Raw genomic sequence first — 20,533 nt, forward strand, 5'->3', positions numbered from 1 at the left:
AGAGTGCATGGCCACACAGCTAAAAGTGTCTGAAGTGACTGCAGTACCTTTTGTTAGTCAAGGTATATTTTGTGGAAATTCTTCTTCTTGAGGGCAGAATTCAGACTACTTCTAACAGCTTTTACAGCTCCTAAACACCTAGAAACTGGTCAAGGTAATGTAACTCAAATACCTACACTGGCCATGTGGATTCTCTACACGTTCTAAGAGAAGGAAGTGCTTTTGAAGAGCAGTTTGGGCTGCACTGAGATGTCATCCCCTCCTGAATGAAGRACAGGGAGCCCAGCTGGCTCCCAATGGTATTTGTAACATCCGTGCTRCAAAAGCTGAGCTGAATTGCAGAAGCCTCTGTGAAGGAAGCAGTGAGGGCCAGGGAGCAGCTTAACTCACTGCTGAGTGTGGGCCCCTCTCCTGGGTCAGACCTGCTTATTTTGACAGTCAGAGAAAGATTCAAGCATATGTACTGTGAGCATATGTATCTGTGCACCAGGGCCTCAACAGACTACAGTGGTTTGAATGTGCTTCTCCAAGTGACAGGAAAGGGCACTTCATCCTTTAAGTTTAGTCCATTAAATTAGGARGCAGCCTGCCATAGGACTTCTGTAGATTTGAGTCCCTATGTAATCACAAGGACAAAATTTGAGGGCTAGAGAGAGAGAGAAAAGAAACCCAGGACACAGGCAGCATTCTGTAAAAAGGGGAGACCTGGGTTCTGAAGTCCTTGATCCTGCTGTTGGTGGGCACAGTGCCCRAGGAGCCTGTAGCCCAGAGAACATGAGAACCTCTGGAGATGTCCTCACCTGCCAGCAACAGTCTCCTCTTGCTCATTTTTCCACCAGCTTCACAAGTCTCAGGTTCCTCTCTGCATCAAGGGCCAGCAGAAATCTGGATTAGTGCCATCTGGGGCAAGGTTCGTGTTCCCTGAGGCACAGAAGAATCAAGGACTGGGTCTTTTGTCTTCTACATGGATGATCATAGTGATAGGCTGGAAATAATGACACACARCACTTAGTTCCTGTCCTTCCTTGTCAGCCGTAACCTGGGTGAGCCTGCAGTGCTTCCTGGTGSTGGCAGGTGAGACCTGTCCACAGCTACCAGATCAGGACTTTTCAGAGACAGAAGGCTCCAGGGCACCTACCCAGTTCCTGATTTTGATGCCTCCAGGGAGTTGGAGGGACTGTCCCATGCAGTGGCATGCTCATCATGTGCTGGAGTTAGATGTTGTGGCAACTCTGTGATCAGAAGAAGTAATTTTCACACTCTGAATGCTTCCTGAGTCAGGGTAATGAACAGCCTTGAACCCTGTTTGTGCATCTCAGCTCTCAAGTGCCTCACCAAGGCAGGTAGTTTAATGCACCTGGTGACAGCAATGTGAACAGCAGGTACCTCACAGACACCRACAGAGGTGGGGTCTCTAAAGCCCTGTCCCATATACTTCACATTCTCCATCCTCTTTGTGCCCTGGCTCAACCTCAGAAAAATAGGCAAAATGTTCCATTGCACTCCCCAAGTCACTGTAAGGTCAGGTTCAGAAATTCACTTCTGATCTCCTGACAATGGTCTGTTATGATATCATGGRAGGTGCATATGAAAAGACCAAGCAWATGTAATTTTTTCCCCCAGGATCTCCTTCCAACTGTTCTTGGCTTAGGAACTTCTTAAGTCTAATGAAAAGTTAATTGAAAGTTGATCAGCAGTAGAAGGAAAAGATAGGAGTCCTATAATTACTGCAATCAAAACAGAAACGAATATTTTCCTTCCTTTACAGCTTTACCTTTCCTGGCAGTTGTACATCTTCTTTAATAAATACATTCTGTAGTGTTCTTGGTTGAAATGAAAATTTTCAAGACATTTTTTCTGCTTTAAGAAGCTGTTTTCTGCCAGTTTTGCTCCTTTTCCAGTCTAGAGATTTATGAGCAATGGTATGCAGCAGCTGTTGGTGAAGAAACAATCTGTAGTGCAGAAAAGCAGACACGTTCTGACTATAGATGTCATCATCACCAGTTAAATAGTCTTGTCAAAACTGTTTTTGAAAATCCTTGGAAAGATCAGACKATTTGTCTCCACACTCCAATGGAGGCTGTAGTGGTTTGCACARTRGGATGCTGCAGGYTTGCACAGGCAGAAGCACTATCTGYGTTTCTTGTCTTTAGGAGGTTCCCCACAAAAGCCAGAGATTTACTCCAGCTATAGCTGAATGGGGCACCTGATCCCATCTCCACCCATCTCCCACCCTGCCCTTTGAGATGTTCTGCACAAGGGAGATGGCAAAATAACTGAACCAAGCTCTGAATTTATCTGCAATCACCAATGTGTCTCTTTTCCAGATATGTGCATTGCCACTGCGATTTCTCTCCTTATGATTCTGATCTGTGCAATGGCTACATATGGCGCATATAAGGTAATTCAGAATATTTGGTGAAGACATRAATCAAGTGAATTACACACCTCTGTAAAAACAAAATTAAGAAAAATGTTTTATAACAATTGCTTCTTTATTTGTTTAGCTGAAAATTGAGTGGGGGAAAAGAAAATGTTGAAGAGGCAGCAGAACTGATTTCTTAGATTGGTGGTACCCCAGGGCCCCCTGCTGCAGGCAGCAGGACTGCCCAGTTGTGTTGATTGTTTGCAGTTTCAAAGATGAGTAAGCTCTGGGCGAATGTGAATTCAGAGAACTGAATCTTGTACCTCTGAAAATTAAGGGAATTTTTTCCCATTTGCCTCCCAAGCCTGTGGTTTGTCCCAACATTAATCCYATTAATTAGAAAGGAAAAGTATGATGTGGTTTTTGAATGTCCTAATATAATGAGTTGTGCGGTGCACTGCACATATTACTGCAGTTCAGCAGCCAAATTGCCTCGGCCAACCCTTTTGGCTAAATGTTATATTGTTTGGCTAAATGTTATGGCTAAATGTCATATTTCTTTTAGCTGATTTATACTGCATAATGTCAAATATTCCCAATTCCTGTAGAAAGACATATATCCCTCTATTTTAACTTTCAGCTGATGAGTTTCTGATTTATTTTCTTTTCAGCAACATGCGGCTTGGATCATCCCTTTCTTCTGTTACCAGATCTTTGACTTTGCTCTCAACACGCTGGTTGCCATCAGTGTACTCGTCTATCCCAGCACAATTCAGGACTACCTCCGTCAACTGGTAAATCACTTGATGTTCACAAGCCTTTAGGGGCTTTGGGGGAAAAAGCTCTGTAAGATGCAGTGTTTGCCCTGTATTTCTAGCCAGTGATGTCCTTCTCATACAGTCCTTGAGAAGTTCTCTCAGTCCTTGCAGTCTGAATTCAACATCCTTGCAAGGTTACATTAGTAATTTACTATAGTATTTGTGGAARGCTCTGAAGTTTTGCAATGATGTGAAAGCTCTCAGCACCATTCATTCAGAGAGACTCATATTGCAAGACAGATGACAAATAATTGCTTTAGCATTCAAAGTTGTTGTGCTCATATCCAGCGGCTTATTTTTGGTGTTACTTCAGGATATTTTGTTGCTTCTTTAAATTTATTCAGTAGCTAGAACACATTTCAGTAGGCAGGGGGTTGATTGAGTGTAGGTTTGGTTTTGCTAGAAAATACTTTGGGTTCTGTCCTAGGGAGATTTAGAGGCTCTCTTCTTTTTCTGCTTTGGCTGTTCACCTATGGGCAGTGTTGCATAAGTGGACAAGATATGATCACAACCCCCTACTGCAAAGACAAGAGCCCACACCTCTGTCTCATCACAGCGCCACATCCCATGTCCAGCAGGGTTCACGTGGAGTCGCAGAGCTCTGGAGAAGCCAGTGCTGCACACRTCTCTGAAAATCTGCCTTGAGAGCCTGAATACAGATTAGCTTGTCTGTGAACTTTGTTGTGTGGATGGAAAGCTGGCTGGTATAAATAACAGGTAATGAGAAACAGCAGGCAGATAAGCAGCCTCACAAATCTGCAGGAAGAGGCAATGTGTCCTGCCAGTGAGGGCTGGGATGCATCAGGAGCCTGTTATCCTTCAACTTATTTAACACCCACCTGCATTCACAGCTGATGGTGCATTGGGAGAGAAGCAGAGAAATAAATCCAAAGGTTCTCAGAGATACGAGTGGAAAAGAGCAGATCACAGCCATGGTTTGGTGGGTGCTAAACTGGCACTGCCACTGCTGGAGCCCTCCTGCCTACAGTCCCTTGCTGTGTCATGGGTGCCAGCCCTGCTTTTGTGGCAGCACAAGCATCTGTGTGGCTGCAGGAAYACCTGGCACTTCCTAGAGCATGAGTGGTAAACAGGCTTTGCTCTGTCTTGGTCACTGTAAAAGAACACAAAACAGGGACAAAAACAGGCTGTGAAATGGGCACTTAAAAGCCTTTGCTCTTTTGCTGAAAATCTGGTGGTGCMTTTGGAGCTGACTCACTGGAAGGACAAGAGCAGCTCTTCCTCTAGAAATGTATAACATCACTGTGTTTCCTGCAGATTAAAAAAAAAAATCATAGGCCCTTCTGTAGCAGAAACATCAGGATCAGTMCTTGGAAGGGATTGGGTGTGGTGCAGCAGAGCACTCTGTGATCTGTATTGCTGCTCTGGAATGTTAGAATATTCCATTGCACACATCTTTGTCTTACTATTGTAAATCATATTCCGGACTGGTAATGAAATGCCTCAGGACTCAGGAGTGCTAAACTGTCAGTGCTCAAAAGGGCAAAGGGGATTTCCAGGATAATTATAGGCCGATTAGCCTGACATTGCTACCAAGCAGAATAATAACAGAAGGGCTGAGAGGACAGTCAATTGATAAARGATTAGACCAGAGAAAAATGATTAATGACTGCCAGCACAGTTTCATGGAAAATCAGTCCTGCAGGCAAACTCATTTTCCTTCACTGACAAGATTACTGACTTTGTCAATAAAGATGGGCAGGGACATAATAGACTTTCATGAGATGTTTGACTTTGCAGCACGGTGCTCAGAGCAACAATAGAGCACTGGATCAATACAGGATGTATCTCATGGATTAGGAGAGGTTAGCTGGCAGACTGCAAAAGGTCGTGGTCAAGCTGACCATCTGCCAGTGAGTTTCTGTTTTGAGTAGAGAAAGGTCTCCACAAATCAGCAGCAGATTTCATGCTCCTCCTGGCTCCCATTAATAATGTTGGAACCCAAGAGGCACTTCACAAAAGCTAATGTCAGCCTTGGGAGAGTTTCTCCAGGTTCATTGTCAAGAGGGATTGAGTCCTTTGGTGGAAGGTTGTGAGCTGGAGTATAATCTGGCTGTTGTGTGTCATCCTCTGAAAGACGCTGCCCTGCATTGCCCGGAGAGAGCACATCTCTGCATTTCCCAGTGGCAGTACTCGTGACTTTCCCAGCAAATTCACTTCCAATAAAACCCGTGGCTGACACTGAGCTAGACTGCCTGAGAACTTGAGTTCAGCCACTAATGTGCTACAGAGATAAATGCAAAAAAATGTAGAAACCTGAGCAGTACAGATGAGCATACGGTTTGACAACTGTGCCTGGGATGCAGTGATCCTGTAAACAGGCTGGGGATTTAAATGCCAAAACTAGTGTCCCTAGGTTGTTTCGCTGTTTTCAAAAACTGCTCTTGGGATTTGTGGGSAGAAAAAAGAGCAGTTAATAGTAATGGAGAGGAGACTGCCCTTCTCTATTGGTAATGTGGATTTTCTCCATCTATTTATGGAGTCTGGTTATGAAAAACAATGTTTGAAAGTCAGAGAACATGCAGGAAAGTTCCTCAAAAAAAGACTATATAAAAGCTGAATATATTGTAGTATGATGGCAGACGATCAGCTTTCCCTGCTTCATTTACTGAGAAGGAAGACCAAGAGGTAGTGCCATTAGAGGTTTCACATGCAGAGAATAATGAGGTATTAAAAGGCTGTTTAAATTAGATGTGAGGCGTAATGCTAATGAGCAGCTTGAAGCTAGTCCAAGTTAAGTTCATTTAGAAACAAGGATTAGTTTGTATTTTATCGCTCTTATTGCAGATTAATGATGGGGAAAAACGACTAAGAGCTGTGGTGAATTTTGTACAGCTAATGTCACCTATGCAACTAAGTTTTGAAGCTGTTTTACATCTGCTTTGAAGCTGATAAYACTCCTGTGTCTTAGCTGTGATCCTGAGCACAAATTGCTCAACTGGAACCTCTTGTACCTTTACCTGGAAGGGCTACATTAGTTGGCATAAGATTGTTACATTTGGTTCAGAGTAAATACACTTTGTCTGAGAGGGCAGAAGCGAAGGGGAGATGTGAAGAGCACATCCAGTGTTATCAAAGCCTCAGGCWTGGGACAAGATGGAGCTAAATGCAAGCAATAACACCATCAATGCAGTGCCATTTGGATGTGATCCCTCCTGACCGTTTGTAAATAAGCCCTAGAGTTGTCTTGCCCTCACACCCTTTGCAGTAGTCTGCCACGGTAGGCAGGACACAAAGACTATGTTTCTTGGCATTCTTAAGGTTTCTGTTCCTCTAAAACTGCTTTGCATTTGGGGAATGATATTTGGGGGGGCACAGCTCCATAAGGTAAATGTAAAATCCCAATTATCCTTCAAATCCGTTACTGAATATCTGGAAGAAACTCTACATTAGGTGATAGAATGCATTTAGCAGTCTCAGAATAATTTTTTGTTTGCTCTAAGGTGATGAAAATGCTGTGTCTTTAGCCATTTCAGCTTCCTTTTCTAGTATCTGGGTTCATTATCTATTTACTTTAGAGCACATCTGCCAGAATTCAGTCTGTGATGAGTTGMAGCTCCTGTGAAACTCTCTATGTTCTTTTAGTAAGATGATGAGTGCACAACAATAAGCTGGGTGGGGCCATAGCTGAAAATGTTGCAATTGTGTTTACAGGGTGTTTGGTAACATCAGTCTGCACTGGCTGCTTCTTTCCTAGGAACTGTGTCTTTGGAAACTTTTTGTTGCCTTTTGATACCCAGCTTCTCACAGGTGTGCACTTAATTGCCATAGATTGCAAGAGCAATTTAGCATAAAGGGTCATGTAAAATAAGTGAATGTTACAAAACTTGCATTTGATAAGTTTTAAGGTGATCAGAGTTTCTAAGAGTTACATTGGATGTCGTGGTCATTATCATTGTCATTTAAAAAACAAAAGTCTTCCCATACAGTAAATCAAACATGTAAAATAAAAATCATTTTGGTTCTTGTAGCAGTAGAGGTCTAAAGCAATTTGGCCTAAAGCACATTTCTTTCCTTTAGCCCCACTAAATCTTTGATATATGGGCATTTTAAAGCCTTCAAATTAAACACTTTGTCCTCTGTCATCTGATAACAGTGTGGGAAATGGATTGAAGCAGAGGTGCAGAACAGGCTGGTCTGTAACTGAGTTACACAAACTTTTTTTTTATCAAAGGACAGGATTGTGACAGTTCATCTAAACAGAATTTCAAAGTGTATTAAGTRGCTTCACTGTGGGTCTGTCTGCAATGCTGCTGCCTAACAATTCAGGTTGTATCAGTTGTGCTTTTAAATCCATGGAGAAACGTCTAGAGAACACAAGAGATTAAACCTAAAAAAATTTTCCTATAAACTAAAGCTTAAAAAGGAAATGTCCTTTCTGATATTTTTAATGCCATTTTATAATTCCAAGGAAGTACCACTAACTTCATAGCAGAGCTTTACAAATTCTACAGACACATTACCATTTTYTTTCAGTGTTGTAAGATTTTGGTATTTGGAGGATTGTAACTTGAAATGACAATCCACACCATATCTTAAAGTGGATTTTTGTAGTCCAAGGGGAAAGAAGACATAAAAGGTTGTGCAAGCAGGCTGAGGGAATGAGAAATGGCTTTAGCCTTTGTCATTTTGTTCTTCTTGTGCATTTGTACAATACCAATGCAGTAGAAATGTACTTTCCATGCAAGTTTTAGATTCTTTTTAAGTGTCTAATAGGGTTTTGTTATGAATGAGAAGTAATTTTTTTTTTCAATTAGAAGTGTATCAGGTATATCATTATGCATGCAGCCGTCTCCATGTTCGTGACAAGGTTATAAATAACACTTTAATTATGACTTTACCAAGTCAGTGCAACATCATTACAACTACCTTTTATTTGTATAGAAAATTTCATCATGTTCTGCTGCAAAATCACTCCTGTGTTTGCAGTGATAGRCTTGATTTTTCCCACCCTGATGTATTTCAGTCTCAGCTTCATCAAACCTTACACAACATTTGACATTGATCTTTTTCCAGGAGTTGCAGCACCGAGCCKGGTGCCTGGAACCTTCCCAGCAGCAGGATTTCAGCTCCTGGTCTTCCCACATGAGAGCAAACCCCCAACACAGGAGCAGACTTTCTTGTCCCACCTCATGCATCCATATCAGTACTTTAGTTCATCACTGCAGTCAGTGAAGGCCAGTGGTTTGATTCATCTGAGCTGCCCTTGGTACCTATTGTGGGAATTAATGAGATTTTAGGAATGGTTGCTGCCATGGATGGGACCCCAAGGGCTGCCTGATGTCACCAGTTCCATGGTGGTCCCTGTACCAGGTGAGACTGGAGCTGGTTGAGATGCTTCTTACTGTCTCTCCTGTTTCTTTGCCAAAAGCTGCAGGTTTTATAAATTGGTTTTCCTACAGCACTAAAGGGATTTGTAGTTGTGACTTGAGATCAGCCTGCTCACAGGCCAGCCCAGCCCAGTTCACAAACAAAGACAAAGGGGTTTCTTCCATGCTGACCCAATGCTCTTGGGCTATCCATCACAGCCCTGAAAGTTTAACCTCTCACACAGAAAGCCTGGAAGCTCCAGAAGGGACTGAMTTCAGTTTTCATTTCCTGCACCAAGATCTCCAGGCATCTGTGGATGGGGGTGATCACACCGCTGGGGCTGCTTACACCTCTCATCTCTTCAGGACAGAGACTCAGAAAGCTGAGCCTCAAGGGGACAAACACAGTATTTGTTCCTCGTGTGCTCTCCTGGCTTTGCTGAAATGCTGGTGCTGATGTAAGGGAAGGCCAGGTGCTGCTGAGCAGCCTGCACCAGACTTGACCAGGATTTATGGCTCCAACAGATGTTCCTGCTTTTCAGGGTAATGGGAACTTTCTTGGTCATTTTCTTGCCCTCCTCTTGCCCCCATGCAAATCCCATTTGAGCTGATGTCTGGAAACAGGCCATTAGATTATGGCCAAGAACCTAGCACTTAGTCATCCAGTCTTTGACCAGTGATTCGTTCCCAAAAACCAAGTTGTAGGAGAACCAAAGTCTTAATAGGAATTTTTATTACATTCACAGGCTATTTTGACTATTTGTTAAATGGTAGGTCAATAGTGAAAAAATAATTTCATTACAGTTTTTCTGTAACTATCCTTGAATGGCTGAACTTTCTAACGTATGATCTCCCTCCTGTGTGCAGGAGTGCAGGTTGGGGCATTAATTCTTAAATTTTATGCATATAAGGTTTTTATTTCATTTTTCAGTGCATTGTTTCTTGGAATATGCTTTTGCTTTCTTGGTCTTTGGGTGACTGGATGCACTATATTTAGAATAACCTTCTGTGGGGAAAAAAAATAGCAGTAACTTACTGAGTTATAGCAAGCTAGTTCCCTAAACAAGCAGTACCTTGACAAAGAAGATAACGTGATAAAAAGTTCAGCCATGAAATTCGGTACAGGAACAGAAACATTGCTGTCAAGAAGTGGAAAATGTGCTTATGTAACATTTATCTGCAAACGGTTACAGCTGCTGTTGATGTTAACCACTCTGAACAGTTCATGGAAGCGCTAAATAAAGAGCTATTCTCAGTAGCAGCTGTCCAAAAAAAAAAAAGATAATTTGCTGATGCACTGGGCCGAGTGCTGGAATAAGGGTTATTAAGGGGTTACTCTGGATTTACACCATCATTGCCAAGAATACAGTTATAGCTCGGTCTAGTTAATTGTCMTGACAAGGATGCAGAGCTGGCCTGGTTAAGTAATTAGACCTGTAAGGGAAAAGGCAGTTGTGTGGAAGGAACTATTGCATTCAGATATAATGAGCTACTGTTGCAGTGGAGCTATCTTTTGTGGATAAAAGCTCTGTCTATGAACAATGGTTTATTCTAACTGAAACAGGAACTTGTGTCTTGCAATATTTTAGAACTATTTGGAACATTCATTTTAAAGGTTGTGGAGTTTTTAAGAAATGAAAAAATACAGTAAAACATTTCTAGAGGCTGTTTTTCAGTCACTGATCCCCAAGTGTTTCACAACTGTAAATCACTAGAGCCTTTGAGATTAGGGAGATTAATTTTGTCACCTCTATTTCATGTATGCAGTAACAGAAGGGCCTGGGGCACATTTCAGCTTGAAATCATGACATTGATTTCAAGTCATGGCTTGCCTGTAGGACCCATGCCTGCATGGGACATGCACATAGCAGCACTAACAAGTGCTCCTAGAGAAGTAGCCCAAATTTACCCAAATTAGATGGAGTAGAATAGACTCAATGTATTTTGAAATGTCATCAAATATTTAGGTGAAAGGATTTCGCTGTCCAGTTTTTCCTGCTTTGATTTTTTGGAAAGAGCTGCCACTGTTCTTTGGCAGCCAGTGCCAGCACGATTAGTCAGTAAGAATGGGATTTGCTTGCCATTTCCCATGGTGGAAGATTTCCTGCTGCAAAGCTCTCAGACTTTTGTGAGTTTGTGTCAGATACAAACCCAGGGTGCACTGAGGAAAAGAGAGCCCACACCACATCGAAAGCAAAAAGCAAATCCCTCAGCCCTCAGGGAACCTTTGGCAGCTGAGTCTTCACGATTTGTTGTAGCTAAACTTACTGAAACTGGTTGTTGGTGCAGAGAGGTCCCGATTTAGTAGATCACAGACAGCTTTGTAAGCTGTTGATTATAGAATGCCCTAGTTGAATGGCTCTTAAATGACTTGTGAGATTGACTCATAGTGTTTTTTTGGTTTTTGCTTATGCAGCCCAACAATTTTCCCTACAAGGAAGAGATTATGTCTGTGAACCCTACGTGTCTGGTTGTGATTATTCTCCTTTTCATAAGCATCATTTTGGCTTTTAAGGTAAGTGCATTACTGTGTATAAAGTCTACTTCTGGTCACGGGTGGGATGTCMCTTGCTGGGAGGTCTGTCTTTAGGAGAGGTCTGGGTAACTACAGCCCAGACAGCCTGATAACTTTACAAAACAGGGTTACAGACATCATGAAAAAAATGTGGAAAATCTCACAAGCACAAGAACATATAGGCCACAGTGGGGAAGTGTGATGCTTGTAGGAGGAGCTCATGATTTATCAATCCTTTGGAGTAGTGGATCATCTAGTGGACAAGGGAGAGCCTGTTGATACAGGCTTCTTGTGTTTTCTAAAGGTGTTTGGCAGTGTCTCCCATCAAAAGCTTTAAAAAGCACCCTAAACTGTGTAGGGAGAAAAGGTAATCTCACAGACTGCAGCTAGGGAAAAGGGAATAAGGATAAATGATCAGCCTTTCCAACACTGAGACCCATGCAGATGGGTGCATTCGTAAGACATCTGGGAAAGGGAAGGAAATCTAACAGGTTTTTTTTTGCAATGTCATTCAAAATAGGGAAAACAATTAGCCAAGAAATCTTAGCAGGAGAATGTCATGGAATAGAGTGACTGAACAATGAAATGGCAGAGAAACTCAGTGGTGAAAAATTCTAAGTAGTGGGCACTGAGGAAGGACACTTTTGTTTCACAAACACTGCAGTGGACTCTGAAGTGGACATTGGCCACCTGTAAGAGGGGTCTTGTAGCTGTAACAGGTGGATCTGTGAAAATATTAGCTTAGCTTATTTCTGACTGATCAAGTAAATCAAATGCTAAGAATATTAAGAAAGGAATAGAAAAGCCATAAAAAATATATTGTTTAATTTCTTAGCCAGTTTTGATGTCCACCACCTCTGGAAGCATGACTTCCCTTCTAGTGCCCAATCTCAGAAAGCGTTTTGTAGAGCAGGTAAATAAACCCAAGCAATCCCTCCTGGGAGGAGCAATGTAAAGAACTGTCAGACCAGGCAACAGAAGGACACCAGGAAGGAGCATTTATTTGCTGYTGTGCAAACCTAGTAGGCGAGAGGGCTGGAGGTGGCAGGTACCAGACAARTGGGACATGTAGCATCACCCAGAGCAGCCAGAAAGGTCTCTTGTGAAACCACCACCAGGTTGATTGTCCAGTGAGGCCAGCCCCCACCTGCTGTGGGACAGAAGTTCAAAAGGAGCTCAGAATAAAATCAGACAAATCAACGTAAGAAAAACAATTGTCTTTGACTCCCGACAAGTGCCCTGAGCATTGGGCCTCTTGTAAAGTATGCTGGTATGTTTGCCCTCTTCTTGCACCCTTCTGCAGGTTTCTCACAGCACAGAGCTGCTGGTTTTGTATTTCTTATATGGGACTTTATTTCAGATTACTCTTGCTCTCTCTGCAGAGCAATTATGCATTAGGTTGGAGAAGTCCCAAAGAGCCACAGTGAYGCCAAATATGTTGCTTCCAGACAACACATTTGACAACATATACAGGGGAAGTTACTGAGACAAAAGAGGTAGATTAAGTATTGAAGCTACTTCAAAACTGAGAAAAGAAACCCAACAGATAGGGTGTATTAAGGTGCTGTAGGAAGCTGTGCTCTTTTTTCTTTTATGATTTAACAATACAGTTTAGCCTTCTGCCTTTATATGTTCACACCATACAGTTGATTTTATCTCCACTTCTTAGAAGTATGTGTGAAGTTAAATACATAGATCTCTCAGGTTCCACAAGGAATGTGCTCTTCAAACTTCTCCAGTGCAACCAAGAGCTCATTTTTGCCCCACATGGGTCTGGTGTTTCATTGACTAAGTGTGCCAAGGAAGCTTCAAGCTTATTTAAAAAAAAAAAAAAAACAAAAAAAAAAAAAACCAAAAAAAAAACCCCCAAAAAACCCCAAAAAACCTAAAATTGGAATGGCAAAAATGCTTACTACAGAGACAAGAAACCTGAGAAATTAATAGTGTGAAAGACTCATTTTGTTTTAACGTGGTAACATGTTTTTTTCCAGGAGTATATGTGGCTCATATAATGCTCATTCTAGCAACATATTATTATATAAGTGAGTCACAARAAATGTGACTCACACAAAAACACATGCTAAATTCCAGTTAGCATTTTTATTTGAATTTCTTATTTATCCAGAAGAGCTGCTATTCAGATTTACAGAATCTGTTCTATGAAATGAAAGCTGAACACACACAGATGCAGCACATTTTATCACTGATAGGCTTAACAGATCTTAGTATGTTTATATACTGAAACTGGAAAGGTTCTGTGCATAAAATATATGCCTGAGCTTACTCTCCCTCTGGAGTTCAACTAGAAATAGGGAGAGGAACCAAAACATCGTTATCTAGGAAAATTTTAATTTAACTGGTGGGAAATGTGAAACATAATCACCTAATTCCTCTGAAATATTTGGTATTATGACACTTTTGTTTTGGGTGAAGCTCCATGCAATGGAAAACACTACTGATCAGAAAGCAAGATGATTTCTGATTATTAGATGTTGGGTTTGTGTTTTGCAGTCCTGGGTTTGTGAAACGGGAAGGGAGACAAGAGAGGGCAGTAAGAAAGCAAGCCAGCTAACCACACACATGCACTTGTCTTTCTAGTCCTTATGATTTACTCAGATCTGAAGCATCTAATGGGAACTTTAGGTGGTTTCACACAGAACACTTTCTAGTGTAGAGCAAAATGTGTTATTCCATTTGCTGGATTTGTCTAGAAACTGAACTGGAGTTGCATACCTTGAAACATAGGTGTTTCATACCTGGCTGAGGAAGGACATCCAGCAGCACAAATGTATTTATATCCATGTACACTTGACTTCAAGTGGCTTTTGAATCCTGTCCTCCTCTCAGCTGGTTTGGAGAAGAGGGCCCTGATTTCCTCCAGCCAGCCCCAGCTGCTGAAACAGAACAGTTGAGGCTTCAACCTCCCCATCATAGGGAAGCTCCTTAGGCCCAAATGATCTCAGATGAGCACAAACATAACCAGATTAAACCTTTCCCCCAGGCTGCCCTGAACACTCTACAGCTTCAGAGTATGGTCTCTTGTCTTCTTTGGCCTTTTTCTTTTTGAAAAGTGGGTAGGAAGACATAGCTGCCAGCAGGGCAGACAAAAGGTATTCCTGTTCAGTGAGACAGGCTGATCTTCAGCAAACTGAATATTAGCACTGTTCTCCATAATATGGCTGTAAACTGGATGTACAGGATGTTGAGCCTGGAGATGAGACCGCTCTTGTCCTGGTGTCCCCAGCAGACAGGAAAGGGTTATATGGAATGAAGTTCTGTGCTCACCCCGAGAGATTTGGTGTCTCAGCCCAAGGGGATTGCCTCCTGTCAGGGGGAGCCCTGACCTGCAGCACATCACCCGGTGTCTGCTACCTTCCTGCAGGGCTGRTGGAGCAGCAGCTGGGACCAACCCCAAGAGCCAAGCTCTGATCCTCACTTCCAGGAATGGCTAACACAGAGCCTCGAGGTTGCCAGCTGTTCCACAAAAGCCTAGGACAAGTCCCAGCACTGGGCTTGCTGATGACAAGTTGCTTATGGGAGAAGCATCTCTAAAGCTGGGGTCAATTGCTTTAAATTGCACACATCAGTGTGTGACTGTGAGTCAACAGGTGATATCCTGACTCCTATAAGGTGCCATTTGAAGTGTTGCTAACCAATGGCTTGGTTTAATATYGTCAGTTCTTTCCACAGCATTTCTTTCCGTTCTAAGCAGTTGTTGTACAGCCTTTTTATATGCACAAGATACACATTCTAGTGTGCTGAGAAGGTGGATTTAATTTCAGATTTTATCAGCACAGCAACCCATTGTTTCTCTTTCTGTAACACCAACATGGGAAACATGGTCAATTGACCACCAACATGTGGTCAGTTGGTCTGCCATTAACATCCCTCTGAAATCTTCATATAAATTTCAGTTTGTGTAGAAATCTTTATCTCATTTTCACCAGTTACTGAAGCCCATCCCAGCTCTGTAAACAGAAAATTCAAAGCAGCTGAGGAGTCAAATGGATTCAGTGCAGGCAGCTACTAACCCGAGGGAGCTCTGTTGGATCTGTGGTGTTCACCCCACACTTGCTGCCAGAGAGGGGTTACCCAGAGGGCTGCTGTGACCCAGATCAGCACAGACCTTCCCTTGCTGAGTTAAAGAAGCAGCACGATACAACARCCTCTAACTTCTGCAAAAATGCTGTTCAGCCATCTGCTCAGGCGTCTGATGAGCACAGGTCTGCAGTACATTACTGTTGTTATGCAGCCTAACAAGCACGTCTGCAAATGCAGTGAGAGGCAAGTGACAAAGTTTTGTGGGTTTCAGTTCCTTGGGGTCTCAAGTAATTTCCTGCCATTCAAAGGGAAAGACTGAAAGCTGGTTAGAGGTAGGTACAGTGCCTGTTGCTACATTCAGCCCTTCTTATGTACCTGTTCTTTCTCGTGGTGGTTGCGTARGGCTGCTTCCCCCAAAAGGTGTCTGTCACCAGTCTGTGCTAAGGTATGCAGGAGATCCACTAAAGGTGGATTAGGGCAAGGGAGTTCAGGCCTTCTATGTAGGGCCAATGTTAAATGTGAGCATTAGTCTCTTGGGATAAAAATCAATGTATTTATATACTCTATGTCTAGCCACACATTTTAAAGCAGTATTTGAAACCTMAGCCAAGTCTTTCAGGAAAGAAAATTGGTAACTGAATCAGGAACTCCATTTAGCGGTGCAGCAGTACTGGTAGAAAATAATTATTAGGAACAACCTTAAATAAAATTACAGGCTGAGAAAAGAAGTTTTTCTGACTCCTGATTTGCAAGCCAACAGCCCATGTCCAAAGCACTTGGACAAGGATGTGCTCCCAGCTGCTGCCACCCTCCACCGTATGTGGGTCAGTGTCTTGGAGCCAATTCCTTGGTGTGCTGGCTGATGACCTCCTTAATTCCAGAAACAGACCTCACCCACTGAGAAACAGCCTTTGCATGCCGGAGCAGGGCTGATTTGAGCTAAGATTCAGAGCTGGGAGAGCTGTAGGACTTTGTTGTGGGGTTAACTGTGTTTTATCCACCACATGTAATAGAATGGAAGCATTCAAAAATAAATCTCCCACTGGCCTCTCCCAGATAGGATTGTATTATCCAAAACAGGGCTTCCCTCACTCTGAGTTTTGACAGGAGTATAGAAGTAGTTTTGCAAACATGTAGGCTTAATGTAAAGGGTTTCTTATAAAGACAGGCTGTGTCCCCACAGAAGTGTGCTATATTCAGTCTCCGTTCTSCATTGGCTCTTATGCCTTTTCCAGCCCATGGTATCTGAGCATTGAAAGCTACTGAACTATCCATTACCAGTTAAAACAACAGTGATATTTTGCTTAATTCTAGAAAAGTTGGAGTTCTCCATGTATGTGCCTTTACTAATTTCAGTAGGCTGGGGCAGATTTACACAGCCACAGCTTAGGYCTATAGAGCCTGTCTGATCTTCCCTTGGGACTTAGCTCATTCCAGAAGGCTTTTGTTCTCCCCATTTGATGGCCAAAAGTATTGTCAAAGTCTGCAATACCTCCAAGTCAACCCAGGCTCTGTGAAACACTGTTAAAAAAAAAAAAAAAAAAAAAAAGGAGGAAGCAAATTTACCAGATTTTAGCTGGCTCAGCCCTGATGGAAAAAAATCTTCCTGATCTGCAAGTGAGTCATGTGGCATCTGAAAAACACAGCTCATGTGCGGGTCAGCTCTGGAGATAGAGGAAGCACAGGACAGCTCAAAGGGATTAGAGGCTTTTGGAAGGCCATCAATGCAAGTGAGTCACAAAAGTATGACTCACTCAGTGAGACACATGTGCAAATTCAGTGCTGGCAGTTTAATCTGCATGTGTTAGATTTGTGGAAAAATTGTTGTGCAACCTACTAAGTCAAAATATAAGCTCGCCACTATGAAAACACAAACTTCTCCTCATCACCATCGTGTGTGATTACATGGAAGCAGAAAGCTCCAGGGAGAACTGCTTTARTCCTATGAGCTGACATCCTGCGGATCTGACTCCTGCTCCTCCACATCTTTCTGCCTCTTATCTTCCTTCCAGCCACTTCGTTCATCTCTGCTGCCCAAACTGGAATCTCTCCTGCTCATGAAGGAGGTGGTGGCAGTGAGCATTTTACCCAATTAGTTAAAAAAGTGGAGACAGCTAGTTGTTTGATGGGCAGCAGCACTACCCATGCTCCAAGAACAAAAACAGGGAAATTTATAATCTTGCAGTAGGTTTATTGCTGCTATTTCAGAGTTTTTTGTTTTGCACTCGGGGGCAGGGGGTGGGGGGCTGGAAATTAACACTGTTTAAAAACTCAGGAATAACTTCAGATGTCCATAAAAACWTTTTCAATTTTCTCTAGTCAGGCCAGAATAATAAGACCCCAGACCATTCCAATCACATAGAATACACTGATCTAATAAACCCCCTTTATATGTTGAAAGCCACAGTAAGGTCTCCCCAGGACCTTTTCTTCTCAAGACTAAAGAACCCCAGTTCTATCAGCATGAGGAATAGTGTTGGATTACTCACAGAGCCCCCATGTATTCTCACAGTCACTGCAACCAGGGACGTGACTGCCCTGTGCTTCTATCATGCTGATATTCGTATTTATAAAGAATGGAAATGCTCTTTTCTGCACAGAATAYTAAACCCCTTTTCTTTGCAGGGTTACTTGATAAGCTGCGTGTGGAACTGTTACCGATACATTAATGGCAGAAACAACTCGGACGTGTTGGTGTACATCACCACCAACGACACTGCRGTAAGGATGTTACATGGCAAACATTTGTCTAATATTATACACTTAAAGACTTTACTTTATGTTGATTTCTGACTCTTTAGTTAATCACCTTAATTCCTTTGACCGTCCTCATCTGTTGGTGACGTTTGAACTTGAAACTCAGGAGACTGGCATGCAACGGTTGCCAATCACATCTATTGCTAAAATACGGGTTTTGTTTTATGTATATCATCTGTTAAAGCATCTGTGTTAATCATAAACTACATGGCCCCAGGAATGACTCCCAGTTCTGAGTTCTCCAGGTCTGTGATGATCTGGACAATGGGGGGACTGATAAGGACTCAAGTATGCCATGGTCTTTACCTGCCATGAAATTTGGATTTATCTATAGAAACTGTGATTTCGGGTACTCAGCATCTGGTGTAGTGCTTTACAAAGTCACAGAGAGGAGCTAAAAGGCAACAAAAGTTCAGTGACATGTTTCCCAGTGCATAATGAGGTTTGTATGTATGCCAAGGAGACAAAATGAAACAAAGATTGACATTAAAAAAAAAAACAGATTTTAAACTCAAAGAATGGAAGGCATCAGTTCACTTTATAGTAGTTTAGTGCTGACATGCACATGTGCAGGACCTGAGTGCTGAGCAATATCTTGCTTTTTGCAGAAGGCACTGAAGSAATACAGAAGTGTCACTGGAAAAGAGCCAGTTCCGTTTGCAGTGGTTTTGCCATGGAGCAGCTCAGTTCTACCCAAGTTACACACTGAGGGCACTGTGCCWGACCAGCCCCCATTTACGTAACAGAATGGGAGCAGCATGAACTTGTCTTTTGGACCATCTGGGTAAAATCCCAGGACAGGATTTTACCAGATTTTCCTCAGGTTTTCCATKATGTGGGTGGTCTCCACACACAGAGGTATTAAACTGTCAATTTATAATCCTTTGGAATGAGTTATTCCCGTGCAGCCACAAGGGCTTAGGAAACTGTCACTGCGTTTACATGAAAGATGTAACTCTTGCATAGTTATCCATCTWCTAAACCTGAAGCTTTAAGAAAAACATAAGAAGTTTTACAGGCCATGATCAGAGCTGGCAACCAGGACGTTTAAATATAAAAACATGGATTTATTGAAAGCTAAGAAGTATTACTCTTTTCTTTACTGGRATATATTTTAAATAAAACCAGGAGTTTTATCTGAAATAATTGTGATATCTCTTTGGTTCAGCCTGTAGGTAATTGTAAATCAGCTTCAAACGTTAACTCTACAACCCATAGAGCTGGCAGACTCAATAGTGGGAGACTGTCAGCTGGATTATCTGGGGAACTAACTTTACTGTTTAAAAGTTACATCWAAACCACCTACTTCACTGCTGACTTCATAAAACAAAAAACTGTTTTTCAGAGATGCCTGGTTACCAAAGCTCTTCTCAGTACTTTTGTATTTAGTAATTAGCAAATGTTACTGTGAGAAAAGGAAGCCCTTTTATCCCATTCGCAGATGACATTGTTGGAATGAGCCTTTAATTAAACTTTGCTTGTCTTGATCTTACAAGAAATCTAAAGCAGAAGCAGGTTTTGAGAAAGGTTGTGCATTCCTAGCTAGTGTTCTGACCATTGGTTTCTTTTCCCCATTCTTTATACTTCCCAATTCTTTATACTTCATTCATTTTAWTAAGGTGAGAATCCGTTCCTTTCAGGTATGATGCACCTTTCTAAGGAAGTTCAATAAGATGACATYAAATGAGAAAGAGCTGTTTGGGTATTCATCAGCTAACAAAAAAAAAATCACTCAAAAATTCCTGTTTGTGAGTACAAAAAAGCTTGGGAGCAATGCTGCTGAGAAAGATTTTCTCAGGCACAGACAGAAAGGCAAGAGCAGAGACATTAACAGCCTGGGTTTTGAATTATCTGAGGTGGAGGCAAACTTCATTCAAACCCMTGTCTGACTACTTCTTTCTAGCCAGGATGAGTGCCCTCACCCTTAGGTGACACAGTCCATATCCATCTCTTTCRCCTCCTTCCCTGCCAAGCTCCAGGGCCCCCACCAGCACAGTGCMCTCAGTGATGTGATGGAGGAGCTGATGTGCTCCTGAGCAGCCTCTTTCTTTCTTCTGCTCTTTGTTGAGCTTCAGAAGGAACAACACTATATGGGGTTAAATCTTCATCATCCTCCACTGTGAGTCAGAAGATAGTTCTTTCCTCCCTTCACACCCTGAAATCACAGACTTAAAAAGTTTGTTTTTTTGTATGTCTACATTGTGAAACATAAACAAAACCCTCTCTTCACATGACTGTAAAAAAGTGGGTTCAACACTATTGGTTAAAAATKGTTTCAAAGTGAAGCATGGAAGAATAGGACTTTGAAAGTTGCGTGCTGRGGACCTGTGAGTGTTTTGAACTGTTGAGGAAACCTTATGAAAATTTGAAATTCTGTGATAGGTCACTATAGTCTGTTGAATTATATAATGTTCTCCCAACATTCAAGTGTACCTCTGTATTAAAATGGTGKTTTTTCATTTTTATCAATGCTGGGAAATGTGTTTCACCAGGGCTTCTTGATAACAATATGCCTTTAAATCATAAGCTACAATTTCTTTAAAATCTCTGCCCTCTTCTTTGAAATGAATGTGTAATATTTAGAATCAAACCTGCTACCTGAATTCCAACAGAGCTGCAGGTCATACCTGCAGGGTATGTTCTCCTCTTCATGGATGTTTTCTGATACATGCTTGTCATTAGCATTAGCTAAAAGAATCTGTACAAATGG

General features: G+C 42.0%; 1 protein-coding gene across 1 annotated transcript in view; it reads left to right on the forward strand.

Moving 5' to 3' along the window:
- LAPTM4B (lysosomal protein transmembrane 4 beta) overlaps positions 1 to 20,533 on the forward strand; it is a 59,351-nt gene that overhangs the window by 21,608 nt on the left and 17,210 nt on the right. Inside the window, exons 3-6 of the mRNA XM_057366249.1 lie at positions 2,328 to 2,401; positions 3,037 to 3,159; positions 10,927 to 11,025; positions 17,692 to 17,787. Coding sequence (XP_057222232.1) covers positions 2,328 to 2,401; positions 3,037 to 3,159; positions 10,927 to 11,025; positions 17,692 to 17,787 — 392 coding nt within the window. The remainder of the gene's footprint in view (positions 1 to 2,327; positions 2,402 to 3,036; positions 3,160 to 10,926; positions 11,026 to 17,691; positions 17,788 to 20,533) is intronic.

The sequence above is a fragment of the Malurus melanocephalus genome, unplaced genomic scaffold, assembly GCF_030028575.1.
Source record: "Malurus melanocephalus ecotype Western Australia unplaced genomic scaffold, MMel_1.1 scaffold_62, whole genome shotgun sequence".
NCBI lineage: Eukaryota > Metazoa > Chordata > Aves > Passeriformes > Maluridae > Malurus > Malurus melanocephalus.